We start from the raw sequence: 13,394 nt of genomic DNA on the forward strand, positions 1-13,394 counted from the left end.
CATGGCTCGAGGTGAAATCTCAAGATCAATAATAAGATGAACATGATCTCAACATAGAGAATATGGAGTAAGTCATCAATATCACCACAATCAATATCAACTCATTTGAAGCATATATGGAATAATCAAGTCAACATATATGCTACTCATGAATATGCTCAACATGTCATAGTACTGAATCATATAAATCAGGTGTCAATAGGCTGAATCATCAACAAGACAGCTATCGGGAGGTGGGTTTTACGCCCCAGGCGAACCAGCAACAACTCTCTACTGCCATATGCATACATCGAATATGACACCACACCAATATGTAAATCATCACTAGACAGCTGTCGGGAGGTGGGTTTTACGCCCCAGGCGAACCAGCAACAACTCCCTACTGTCACATGCATATGCAGGATAAGACACCATACCGATAACATAAATGCTAGACAGCTGTCGGGAGGTGGGTTTTACGCCCCAGGCGAACCAGCAACAACTCCCTACTGTCACATGCATATGCAGGATAAGACACCACACTGATCATATAAATGCCGGCCAGTATCCAGAACAGAAATCCATCTCACATCTACATACTAAACGGCACCTCGCGGGAATTCTACATCCGCGGAAAGCCATACTGCACCTCGCGGGGTCTTACTATGCCCGGCGGCAAGCAGAATATAAGTCGTAGGACCGGCCGATCCTACGCCTAGGGCCGTGTCCCCCCCTAGGAAGGGACTGGGCTCCGCCCACCCAGAAGGCTACTATGTGCACAAAGGCCGATGTTCAACCCCCATCGACTATAGGTGTCCTGCAGATACTGCCAAGCCATGCATAAATGCCATAATGCACCCTCCCAATACTCTACTAAAAAGGAGTATGATCAAGACTACCGCTCACTCGACTCCGACCCAATCATAAACTAACATCAGGGTTGGGAGTGAGGGGTCAAGGATGTACAATGCAACTCAATATACCACTGAAATGGGCTCTACAAATCTTTGAAATAGAGGAAATGAAATCAATTTACAAAAGAAATCATTTCACAATTCGGAATCAATTTGATTACTCATCAACCCCTCGTAATTCCTCTCAATGTTCCCTCAAATGCATGTACAGAATAATCAAGCATGGAGAATCAAGATTATAGAGGAATCTACTACAATATTAATCAATATGCTCAAGTGGAATCAATTCACACTTGGCGACATTCATGAAAATGAATTAAGGATGCTCATAGTGCAAAGTACATGACTCCCACTCACCTGTCAATCTGGCACAGCCCTGATACGCCTCCAAAAATCTACAGCAGGCAGTGGGGAACTTCTTCCTCTTGTTCCCTAGCTTCTTGCCCAACTGTGACATGCATTTACAATACATTTAGTCTTGTATCAAGGGCTATAATCTACGTGCCAATTATAACATAGGAAACTTTAATTGATTCAACTCCCATGTTCTCTAAATCTTTTCTTTTCTTTCTTTTTTTCCTTTTTAATTAATTAACTCACCATTTATGTGTATTAGGGACTCCTTTGCATGAGTACAAGGTCCCTTTTAGCTTGATCTAGGCTTAATACTCTATTATAGCATGAAATCCCCTATTTTCCACCTGGATGAACAGTAACCCGAACTGACAGTGGGTTACTTCATCCCAGTTTTGATCCACTTTCAGGACTCCAAATTTGATGAAATTTTTACCTAACATTCTACACTCACAGAGGATTCCAAAGAGATAACATGCATCATCATCGGAGGCCGTTTGACCCCCTAAATAATTTGCCGAAGTTGGGACTTCGACACAGTTTTTCCGTAGTGCCGGAAAAATTTGTCAAAATCTGATTCTTCTTCTTTTAACCACCTCTACAACCCTTATCCGACCCCTCTAGACTATATCCACCCTTTGTATAGCCTAATGTCATCAAAAGACTAGATAGAGATGGATATTTACCTTTTTCTTTTTGGAAATCGAGGTCCTTGCGTAGAGGGGAAGGAGATCTATGTTTTTCCCTTCAGCTGGCAGCGCAACCGGGATCTCCTTCCTTTTATTTTTCTTCTTCTTCTTCCTCTTCCTTTCTTCCTTTCATTTCCTCTCCTTCTTTTTCTTCCTCTCTGTTGCCGTCTGTGAACCCCCTCCCTCTTTCTTTCTCTGCTTCATTCCGTAGCTCAAACCCTCCAATTAAATCACATCAAAACACTATTCACCCTTTTTTAATATTATTAAATTCCCAATTTGCCTCTGCCACTTCGATATATCTGCAATTATGCCATTATCTTTTGATTCCTTCCCATTTTGCCCTTAACACTTCAACACATCTACTATTATGCCATTAACTTTTGATTCCTTCCAATTTTACCCCTTATATCAATTTTAAAGGACTATTCTATCCCTTTTTTATAAAAAAAATTTTTTTTGGGGTTATTACATAGGAAGCGAAATTGCTCCTGTTTGGTTCAAGAGCTAGGCATTTGTTCAGTAACGAGGTAGTTGACTATGTCAGCGTACCATGGAACATTGGTATGGGTAATCATCATTAGTTGTTCATCCGGAAAAGTTTCGGATACAGGTAATGATTTTGCAGATGACTCAACAATCAGTCTGGACAAGTGGTCAGCTACTACATTTTTAGATCCCTTTTTATCTCGAATTTCGAGATCAAATTTCTGGAGCAATAGGATCTAACGAATGAGCCTTGTCTTAGCATCCTTCTTTGTGAGAAGGTACTTAAGGGCGGCATGATCGGAATAAACAAGAACCTTAGATCCTATCAGGTAGGGACGAAATTTATCTAGGGCAAAAACAATTGCCAACAATTCTTTTTCAGTGGTGGAATAGTTGAGTTGGGCGTCATTCAGAGTTTTGCTTGCATAATGAATAACATGGGGAAGCTTCTCTACTCGCTGACCTAAGACAGCACCTATGGCATAATCGGATGCATCACACATGATTTCAAAAGGACGACTCCAATCAGGACATCTTATGATGGGTGTTGAGGTTAGTTCAGACTTCAGTCTTTCGAAAGCAGTTACACAAGTTGGTGAAAAATTGAAAACAATATCTTTGGCCAACAAATCACATAAGGGTTTTGATATTTTGCTAAAATCCTTGATAAAGCGGCGGTAAAAACCCGCATGCCCTAAAAATGATCGAATTTCCCTAATAGTCTTAGGAGGTGGCAATTTAGCAATTAATTCTACTTTGGACTTATCCATCTCAATTCCCCTTTGTGACATAATGTGTCCTAAAACAATTCCTGATTCTACTATGAAATGACACTTCTTCCAGTTAAGAACTAAGTTTTTCTCTTTACAGCGTTCTACAACAAGTGTCAAGTGGTGCAGACATTCATCAAAATTGGATCCAAATATAGAAAAATCATCCATGAAAACTTCTAAAAATTTCTCCACCATGTCGGAGAAAATACTCATCATACACCGTTGGAATATAGCTGGTGCATTGCATTGCCCAAAAGGCATGCGACGATAGGCAAAAGTGCCATAAGAATTGGTGAATGTGGTTTTCTCTGGATCCTCACGTGCGATAGGGACTTGGTTATATCCAGAATAACCATCGAGAAAACAGTAATGGGAGTGGCCCCTTCTTCCTCTTCCCAAATCTGTTTGAGGGCTTCTAACTCTACATTATTTACATTGTTCATATTTGCCTTTTAAGAAGCTTTTTCTGTACTCTTTACAAACTGTTTTCTTGTTACTTGATTCAATCAGGGGATTGAATCAAGGTTGTTGAGGTTTGTTGGTGAGCCGAAGTTAAAACCAACGGTGTAAGGGTTCGATTGTGATCCCGGAAAAACAATCGGATGGTTCTAGTCGATGAGCCTGTGAAAACCGACCGAGTTTGTTGTGATCTCGTAAAACAACAAGTTGGGTTGTGAGCTTGTAAAACAACCGGCTGTAATCCGAGGGATTATAGTGAACTCCCAAGTGAAGCTTGGGGAGTGGACGTAGGAGCAAGGATTAGCTCCGAACCACTATAAAATCTCTTGTGTTTGTGATTGTTTCATTGTCTCTTCCATTCCCTTCATTCACTGCATATAGTAAACTAATTAATCCACTTGCAATAAGTTTTAATTAGTTACCTACAAAGTTTTTTTAATTGCAATAATTACTTAAAACCCAATTCACCCCCCCTCTTGGGTTGTCCTTTTGGGCAACAGTTTGGCCTTAGTTAACATCTCTAGGTGTTAGAGAGGATGTGTTCCAACTGATTAGCATCAGGTGGTGTCCCAAGTTATTTTTCTCCTAAGGGATGAATATTCGCCAAGGTGGAGATTGTTAGAATAAGTGGCTCATATTAAGTGGTATTCTTATTTGAGTGGGACACTGGTATTCTAACGGAGCGAAGTGAAGCGACGGGATATGTTTATCTTTGGGATAATTATGTAGTATTTTATTTTACCAGAGATGCTGATAGGGATTGGGACTCTAGGGTTAGGGTTTATCTATAAATATCTTGTAACCCTTGTTATTTGAGAGATAGTGAAAGTTACGGCCGTTTCGCTCCCGTGGACGTAGGCACATTGCCGAACCACGTAAATTCCTGTGTTCAATTTCTCTTCCTATTCTTCTCTCAATTCTATGCGTCGTTCTGTTCGCCATCTGGATCCGGTGTTTTCCGCAACAGATGTCTTTAAAGATTTTTGCTTCCTTTTTTTTTTGTTTTGGTGAATGTTTTTAAAAATTTTTGGGCAAAGTAATTTTAAGTTATTGCAGCAATCCATGCGAACGTGTGTTTAGTCCCATATCGGCTATGCGCTAAATAGATCTTAAATAATTATACATGACTAAAAAATCTAAATAATATCTTTTAGTTAGCTTTTTGAGATGAAATCTTGAGTTGTTAGAAATAATATTGGAGAAAATCTATTGCACGACCAATGCGAAATTAGAAATACTACAATACGAGTCCATTTGAGTTGACCAAGAGCTGATTGTAGTGTTTATAATTAAATTTAAATTAATTTGGACTCTTAACTTGGCGACAGCACCAAGATTTAAATGAAAGAATTATGTGAGGATTTGTGCATGCCCTGGATGGATCTTGGATGAGATTTTGATTATTACAGCTGCATTTCCTTCTTATTACACTTTTATTAGGAGTTTAAGCCATAAATCTAATTTCATTCCCTTTCGCTCTTTCTTTTCTCTTAAAAAACAAAAAAGAATCAAAGAAGAAGAAGAAAACAGAGGGGATCAGAGTGTTGCATACCCTTTTTTCCCGAAATATTAAAGCCTTTCTTTTAATATTTATTTCTTGACAGATAAGAAAGAAGAATTCTTCCCATGAAGGGATTAGGACGATGAAAGACTTTCGATACGGATACCACAGATACCTTCGATAGACAGTATATGAGCATTCCGGGCCCCTGCACAAATTATTTCGTTGGGCAACAGGTAATAAATATCAAATAATATGACAAAAATATTACGAAGTATTTCAGAGGAGGGTTCATTCAAACGGTGGACCCAGGCCTTAGATGAAACGGTGGAGATTGTAGATAACAGATAGAAGTAAGCGTGATCATGATTTGAGTTGGGAATACATGGACTGACCAGGGCTACACCTCCAACCATGGCCCATCTATGATTAATGTGATAACCGTGATTCAATGGAGCCCATTCGGTACCCAAAACAACTGCATCTCGTGATATATCGTAGACCTTATCCGGTCATTGCCATTGGGCCCAATTATGAAAGGTAGTGATTGGAAAGCTGAACATGTACGTTGGAAAGGACCCCGACCTGATATTTATTGGCCATCAGTCCTGACAAAAGCCTTTAATATCTGTACGTATGACGTTGACCGTTACTGCCACGATGCGCTGATGTACGCTAGATGCGAAAGCCTGTGATCTTCGAATACATCTAGCAAGATATTTTAGAACATGGCCTGATTTATGCTCTTTTCTTTTCTTTCTTTCTTGCTCCTCCTCCTCTTTTTTTTTTTTTTTTTTTTCTCTCTTTTTTTTTTTTTCCCCCTCCTATACAATAGCGGCTCATACACTATAAATATTAATACGGCCAAAAAAATCAGAAAACATAATGCTACATAAAAGCACTCGTACAAACCCACGATCCACCCAAACGAAGCCATCGAAATGATGGGCTGCATAGAAAGCCACCCAATCAGCAGCTCCGTTTGCCTCACTATAGACGTATGAGGTCTTATGGGATTCGCACATATATACAAAACTTTTTACCTCCACCGATGACAAACTCAAACACTAAGTACATCGATCCACTCCTCAATCTATGAACTTTAGGGCAACGTGGTATGCTCAACACCTTCTTGCCCATACAATTGTCCCACTACGAGATCATGCCTAACCATTAGACTGACTATAACAATCATAATCAAAGGTATAAAATTGTGGAAGAAACGATATTAAATCTTAACATTGCGTGCTCGGAACTCTGGTTGTACAATGCCAGCCCAAGACACCTCTTAGGGTCCACCTTGTCAACCTAGGTTTACCTAGATATCTGGACCTCCACTAGTCCATAAAATATCTAGAGAGATAAAGAGAGAAACATGAGAGAGAGAAAAAGAGAGAAAATAAGAGAGACAAGAGGGAGAGGGGGGCGAGAGACAGCGAGCATCATGGCCGGCCACTCCCCCATAGCGGCGACCTTCGGCAACCGTAGCAGCGACAACAATCACAACCCCCCGCGGCAGCAATGGCCATGGCCCTCGATAGCGGTGGCCGGTCGGACCGAAAGGAGAAGTGAAAAAAAGATAAAACATGGGAGAATGTTTTCTTGAAATCCGGTAGCCGATGACTCCAATCAGGCTATCAAGGGTGGTCTTGGGGTCGGAAAAGAGGAGAAGAAAAGTTAGGGTCAATACCTCAACTCCAGTGAGAAATCCACAATAATATGGAGAAATTTTTTGGCTAGAATTGAAAGGAAACTCGAGGAAATCGTTGGCAACTTATTGAGAATGAGAGGTAATGCCAAGAGGAAAGATGGAGGGCCTTTTTATAGGCTCAATCTAGGGCTCCAACAATCTCTAGACTCCGCATGTTCGCGAGGCACTATATACTTCTTTGTTTCTTTTTCTATGCCTTGAGATTCATGCGGGGGAAGGATTTTAAGCTTGGGCCTGTCAATGGACCGGGCCCTTACGATGGCATCACGTGAATTGCATCACATTCTAGTCTTATATATTCTCTCCATTTATAGATCTTGGAACACAGCTGCTTGAACAAAATAACAGCAATTTGATGTGATTTCCCCATAGTTTTCCAACAGGCTTGGGCCTGTCAACGACCCGAACCTGTTTAGGCCAAATCCAAACCTGTCTATAGCGGGTCGAACATGGGTCGGGTTGGCGGGTCGGATCATATTTTGCCACCCTAATTGGAGTTGAGCTAAAAATTATTTCATAATTTGAAAATATTTTTAATTATTAAAAGATTCTTATATTACAATTACAAAGCAATTCAGGAGCAGTTCTAAAGTTATTACAGGAATCCTGGACAGACCCAAGTTAGGCTATTCGGAGATCCCTTAAAAAAATTAGAACTGTTCATCAGCTCCTAAACAACAAGATCCATATGACCGATTGTGATGCAGGCGTTCATCCCAAATTTCCTACCATGATCTTAGCCGCACCTAATTTGGACAATCCAACCAAAGAAGGAAAGGCCAACCAAGGCATCCACTCTAAATCTCCTGCCCACGATCTCAGTCGTACCTAGTTTAGAGAATCCAACCAAAGAAGGAAAGGCCAATTAAGGCGTCTACTCCAAATTTCCTACCCGCAATCTCAGCCGCACCTAGTTTGGAGAATCCAGCCAAAGAAGAAAAAGCCTACCAACCCATTAAATCTTTTCAGCATTTTTAGAATTATTGCCTTAAAATTATTGCTTTATTTTTTTTGTCTTTCTACTTATGTGTAGCTCACCCTTATTATATAAAGGCCCCACTCCCTTGTATTGGATTCGTCGAAGTTTTGAATAATAAAATTGTTTCACAAATTTTCTTTTAGTGTGATCACAAGAGAGCAATATGCTTGCTTTTCCTCTTCCATCCTTCATCAAAGGCGAAGTCTGTAGTTTTCATATGGCATTTGTGTTACTGGAAAAATAACTATAGATTTATTTATTTATTGCCCTTCAGTTAAATTTTCAGATAAAATCGGCAAAACCTTGTTAATTATAAGTGAATTATATTTGGAAATAATTATTTGCAGGTAATAATGAATGTTTAATGGTTCATTGACCCCTAATTCATAAGTTTGACGTAAACAGGATGTAACTGATAAAGTTTGATGGAATAATAGTAATTTTTAGACAATGGGATTTGTCATAGATCAAATAGTATGATGGATATAATATACTTAAATGAAAAAGAATTTTAAAAAAAATCAAATTTTTGTATTCTGCATGGTAAAAGCACCTATTGTAAATACGACATAACATACTTTCTTCTTTTTATCTGTTAGCAGTTGCTTGTTTTCTTCCTATCTCCCCTATAGATTCCCATTTATATGATGACGACAAGCTAAAATAATTTGCAGAGAATAAGAATTCCATCTTGAGGACACTATCATGTATAGGACAACTAAAAAGCCTAAAATATCACTAATGTTCCTTTTTCTTCTTCCTTAGATGAACTTGTTCTATAAGTAGTGTCCTATTCGACTAAAAATGAGACTTTTGGGATCCATATTGTTGCTGCTAGTCTCAAGGGGATGTTGATGTGGACCGCCTCCATGGATCTGTAAAATAATAGGCAAAGGTCAAAGAGCTCACCAGATTAGCTCCAACTGGATCCTTCGATGCTTAAGTTATAAAAGATTATCCCTCTGATGTTTAAGTTAGAGGAGATTATTTGATGGGAATTTAGAAGGAAGAAAAAAGTATCCTTTTCGGGCTCGGCCAGAGCCAACCTGATGAGCTCTTTGGCCCTTGCTTATTATCTTGAAGGTCTACGGAGATGATCTACATTAGGGTTTTGGGACCGGGGGCAGCACATACAATTCCTAAACTTACTATATATTTTGAATGTGGCACTTTATTTTCATGATTAATGTTTTCCTTTCCTTTTCATTTTTCTGTTAATTAAAGGCCAGTGAAATTGAATTACCTGTGCGTGACATTGATAGATGGGTTCCTTGGGCTATATACATGGTCGCTGATGCTTGTCTGTACTATATAACTGGGTCAATCAGCTTTGTTTTCTTTGGAACTGAAATAATCATTTGTCGACGACCTCTGATTCCTTTATTTTATTAGCGAAGAGCTAATAATACAAGCCTACTTAGCTTAAAAAAAGCGCATGGATCAGATGAATGCCATATATTGAAGAGCCTACAAAAGAATGCCCGCCACCGGCTGTCTTCAATTGGTTTATCAACAAGTTTGAACAGATTTAACACTCCTTTGTTTATTATATGGGTAAGCACAAGATAGAAATAGATTGCATGCGATTAAAGAAGGAAGTTATATATTTTTTTAATTCTTATTTAAATTTTTTGTATGGATACTCTTCTAAATATCAAATTTTGCATGAATATCCTTCAAAAATTGATATTTGCATGTATACCTTCGTAAAATTTTATTTGTGTACAAATATCCGTAATATAACAGTTGCTCTAACGGTATTAAAAAAATCATATTTATATTAATTAAAAATAAAATAAAATATTAAAATTACGCTATTGTTCTTGTCTTCTTTTTCTATCGGGATCACGATCTATTTGCATGTCTACCCATTAAGGGTATTTAGTCATTTTAATTTGAAACCATTAATTTTTTAACGTCGTTAGATAGCATGGGTATATATGCAAAAACAAAAATAAAAAAAGGGTAGAATGACAAAACAAGTGTTTTACAAGGGTATACATGTAAATATCAATTTGAAGGGGTATTCATACAAAATCCAATATTTAGGAAGATATTCATGCAAAAAAACCCTTCTTATTTTTATGTTCTTATGTCCTTTTTTTTTCCGCCTATGAAAGAAGTGGGAGGGAGGAAAAAGCCACCTCCACCTCTAATTAACATCCATATCCTTTCAACCTAGCTTACCATCTTGCTTTTTATCCCACCTCTAATTAACATTATCCATAATCAAGAAAACATCCATGGGGTATAATCATCTCAGATGGCCGGTCCATGAACCTTATAAACACATGCGCATATGTGGTTTGATTGTTGAGGTGATTCAGCAAAACTGAGAAATTCTGAAATAAATGCCTTGAAAATAAATAGATAAGAAGGTCTTGAACATTGTCTTCAGCAAGAGGTACATCCGGTGGTTGCCAGCTTACTCGTGTATCTAACATATCTATATAACTCATGCTTGGAAAGCGATGAGTTGGAAACTTTATAACATCTAACCTATCTTTATAACAAGAGATATTCATGAACTTTATGCCACTACATAGATACTACAGCCACTATAGAACATTACACCCTCATACAAACATCCATCTTAAGGATCATAACAACTACAAGCTATACTTTAACCCGTTACATATTATTGGCATGCTCAGCAGAGATTCATGTGGCCCTTATAGCTTGACAATTACGGATAGAAATCTTGAGATTGATCAAGTGGATCTTTGCATTCAGTGGATGACAAATCATCACGAATTTGGCTCCGATCTTCCGTAAGGAGCTGAAGAACCCTAGGAAGTGGCGGCATGCTCACTTCCAGGACTCCCTCTAGGATCTGCACCACCTGTCCCATTGTTGGCCTGTCAGCTTCAGAGTCTTGAATGCACCAGCAAGCAACTCTGCAGACTCTGGTTAGGTCTTCAAGGTCGGCAGCACCTTTGAATCCATGGTCTAATAAGCTAAATAAATCGCCTTCAACGACCTTTATAGCCGCCCAGGACGGATAAAAGAATTTGCTCCCATCCGCAGATTGCGCTGTGTTTCGCTTGCCTGATACCAGCTCAAAAAGCATCATCCCGAAGCTGTAGACGTCAACCTTGGAGGTGATTGGCAGGCCAGAAATCCACTCGGGTGCGAGATAGCCAATGGTTCCCCTTATGGTTGTCAGCACCCTGCTGAAGTCGCGACCGATGAGCTTCGCCATGCCAAAGTCTGCAACTTTGGCGCAGAAGTCCTTGTCTAGGAGTATGTTGTCTGGCTTTATGTCGCAGTGTATGATGCACTCCCTGCACTTCTCATGGAGGTAGGCTAATCCTCTCGCAATCCCAAGAATAATTTGATACCTCGTCTTCCAGTCCAGAACCGTGGATTTGTTTTGAAAGAGATGAGAGTCCAGGGAACCACCAGGCATGTACTCATAAACTAGAAGCCTTTTGCTGCCCTCGGTGCAGAAACCGCGAAGGTGAACCAGATTGACATGCTGAATAGCAGCCAATGTGCTCACTTCGGTTCGGAATTGCTTCTCTCCTTGTCTCAAGCCTTCAAGCTTCTTCACAGCTACTTCGGTTAAGTCAATTAATGTCCCTTTGAAAACAGAGCCAAAGCCACCACCACCCAACTTCTCGGAGAAGTTCTTGGTCACACGCTGCAAATCGCCATATGTAAACTGAATCAAAGAACCCTCAACTTGTTTTGCCATTCGAATACGTTTCCTCCTTTGAAATGCCCACATTAGTCCGACAAGAACACACAGGATCCCAATAATTCCACCGATGACACCAAGAGTAAGATCTATTACGAACTTATGGGAGCTACTCGAAGCTGGGAAATCAGAGGCAGCGAGCCGGAAATGCAGAGTTCCAGCTCCACCATCACCATCATAGAGTTGTTGAAGGTTCCGAAGATCCCCATTCCAAATTGAGCATCCACTCACATAAGCATATGCGTTGCAAGAGCAACTGTTCAAGCAAGCCTGTTCGCAATCTCTAGCACTCCCGACAGTTAAGTTCTGCGGATTGGCAGGCAATCTCATATTGGTCATCTCGAGGAATCTATCCCCTTCTTCACCGGTCGAGCTTTTATTGCTGCATCGCAAACTGGTTTTCCTCACGCACCCTGAGTTCCAAACATTGAACTCCCGTTCTTCCATTGAAGCTGGTTCAAAACCATAGGAGCACCTGCAAATATTTGAGCTTTTCTGGTCGCAGATACCGAAAGCTCCACATAGAGAGTAGACATCACATTGAGCCAAAGGTTGAGTAAAGATTGTCTGCCACTCCTGGGTGCTGTTCAGCCAATACAAATGTTTTAATAGCCCCGATGAATCAACCACAGTCCGGGTGATGAAAGAACTGTAGAGGTTGGTAAACGTGGCATACTTCCGCTGCTTGTTGTCGACGAAGGTGAAGTTGATGGGAGAGCTCTCTCTGGTACCAGGGATTGCAGGGAAGTACCGGCCATTCCAAAGCCCACTGCGCCAATAAATTTCAGAACCATTCCACAGCAATATGAACTAATTGGATCCATCGGGGTCCATACTTTGAGCGAACGGCCCGGGGGCAGGATTCTCAGGATTCTCCCATGAAGTTATGCTCTGATACTCCCCTGTGATCTTGTTTACTCCAACCCATCCTCCTGGCATGACGGTGTCAGTTGGATGATCAAAACTCTGCCAAATTGTAGCGTTCGACCGATTTCCTATAACAAGATTTCCCGTGTCAAGAAGCACTGCAACCATGGAATTCGAGGTCGATGGAGTTGAATTGGATGCCCAAACTGGGATTTTGGAACTGTTGAGGAGGACTAGTTTGCCATCTTCTGAGATTTTTAGCTCGGCAGATGAGGTGTTGGAGATGGGTGTTGCTCTGTTGGCCACCCAGATTACAGTTTGGACAGGAATTGTTTTGTACCAGATACCTATGTAGTAGTTCCGGGAGTTACCTGGTGTGAAGAACCCCAGCTCAAACTTGCCTTCTTTGGACACTATGGTCTGGTTTCCGGAGACGGACTGGCCCAAATAGATGCTATCAGTTGCTCCACAGGGTTGGACGTTGAGAGAAGAGAGGAGAAAGAAGAGAAGAATGATGGACAGGGAGGAACATGGCCTCATCTCAGTATCCATAGGGGCACAAGCACGGTGATGAGAAGATTCACTGATGGAAAGTTAAGCACGGTGAATTATCAAAGTCTAGTTGTTATGAAGATCTTGTACCCTTTTCAAGTCCATGTCGAAACTTCCTGTGGAAAAAATCAATAGCCGCTTTGTCCTCCATTCAAGGCTAAATAGCCACCCTTCAATACAATGGTAATCAGTCTTGTTAGAAAGTCTTACAAGATTGAAGTCCAAGTAATGTTGATAAAAGATAGTGTAAGTTAGCCAAGCAAGGTGAATTATCAAAGTCTAGTTGTTATGAAGATCTAGCACCCTCTTCAAGTCCATGCCGAAACTTCCTACGGAAAAAAAATCAATGGCTGCTTTGTCCTCCATTCAAGGCTAAATAGCTGGACTTCAAAAGAAGGGTAATCAGTCCTGCCTGAATTATCAAAGT

General features: G+C 40.3%; 1 protein-coding gene across 1 annotated transcript; it reads right to left on the bottom strand.

Moving 5' to 3' along the window:
* Nucleotides 1-10,534: 10,534 nt before the first annotated feature.
* Nucleotides 10,535-12,967, bottom strand: LOC103699625 (G-type lectin S-receptor-like serine/threonine-protein kinase At2g19130). The gene is made up of 2 exons (XM_039125208.1): nt 12,396-12,967; nt 10,535-12,317 (listed from the first exon to the last, which is right to left on the bottom strand). Exons 1-2 carry the CDS (start codon nt 12,965-12,967, stop codon nt 10,535-10,537), a joined length of 2,355 nt encoding a protein of 784 aa, XP_038981136.1.
* Nucleotides 12,968-13,394: the final 427 nt, after the last annotated feature.

The sequence above is a fragment of the Phoenix dactylifera genome, chromosome 4 (assembly GCF_009389715.1).
Source record: "Phoenix dactylifera cultivar Barhee BC4 chromosome 4, palm_55x_up_171113_PBpolish2nd_filt_p, whole genome shotgun sequence".
In the NCBI taxonomy this organism is placed as follows: domain Eukaryota; kingdom Viridiplantae; phylum Streptophyta; class Magnoliopsida; order Arecales; family Arecaceae; genus Phoenix; species Phoenix dactylifera.

Bases quoted from the DNA above. Each gene is read 5' to 3' on its own strand.
- LOC103699625 (XM_039125208.1), bottom strand. From the start codon at position 12,967: ATGGATACTGAGATGAGGCCATGTTCCTCCCTGTCCATCATTCTTCTC. The intron at 12,318-12,395 runs GTTCGCTCAAAG...TTATTGGCGCAG, and splicing joins GAGAATCCTGCCCCCGGGCC to TGGGCTTTGGAATGGCCGGT.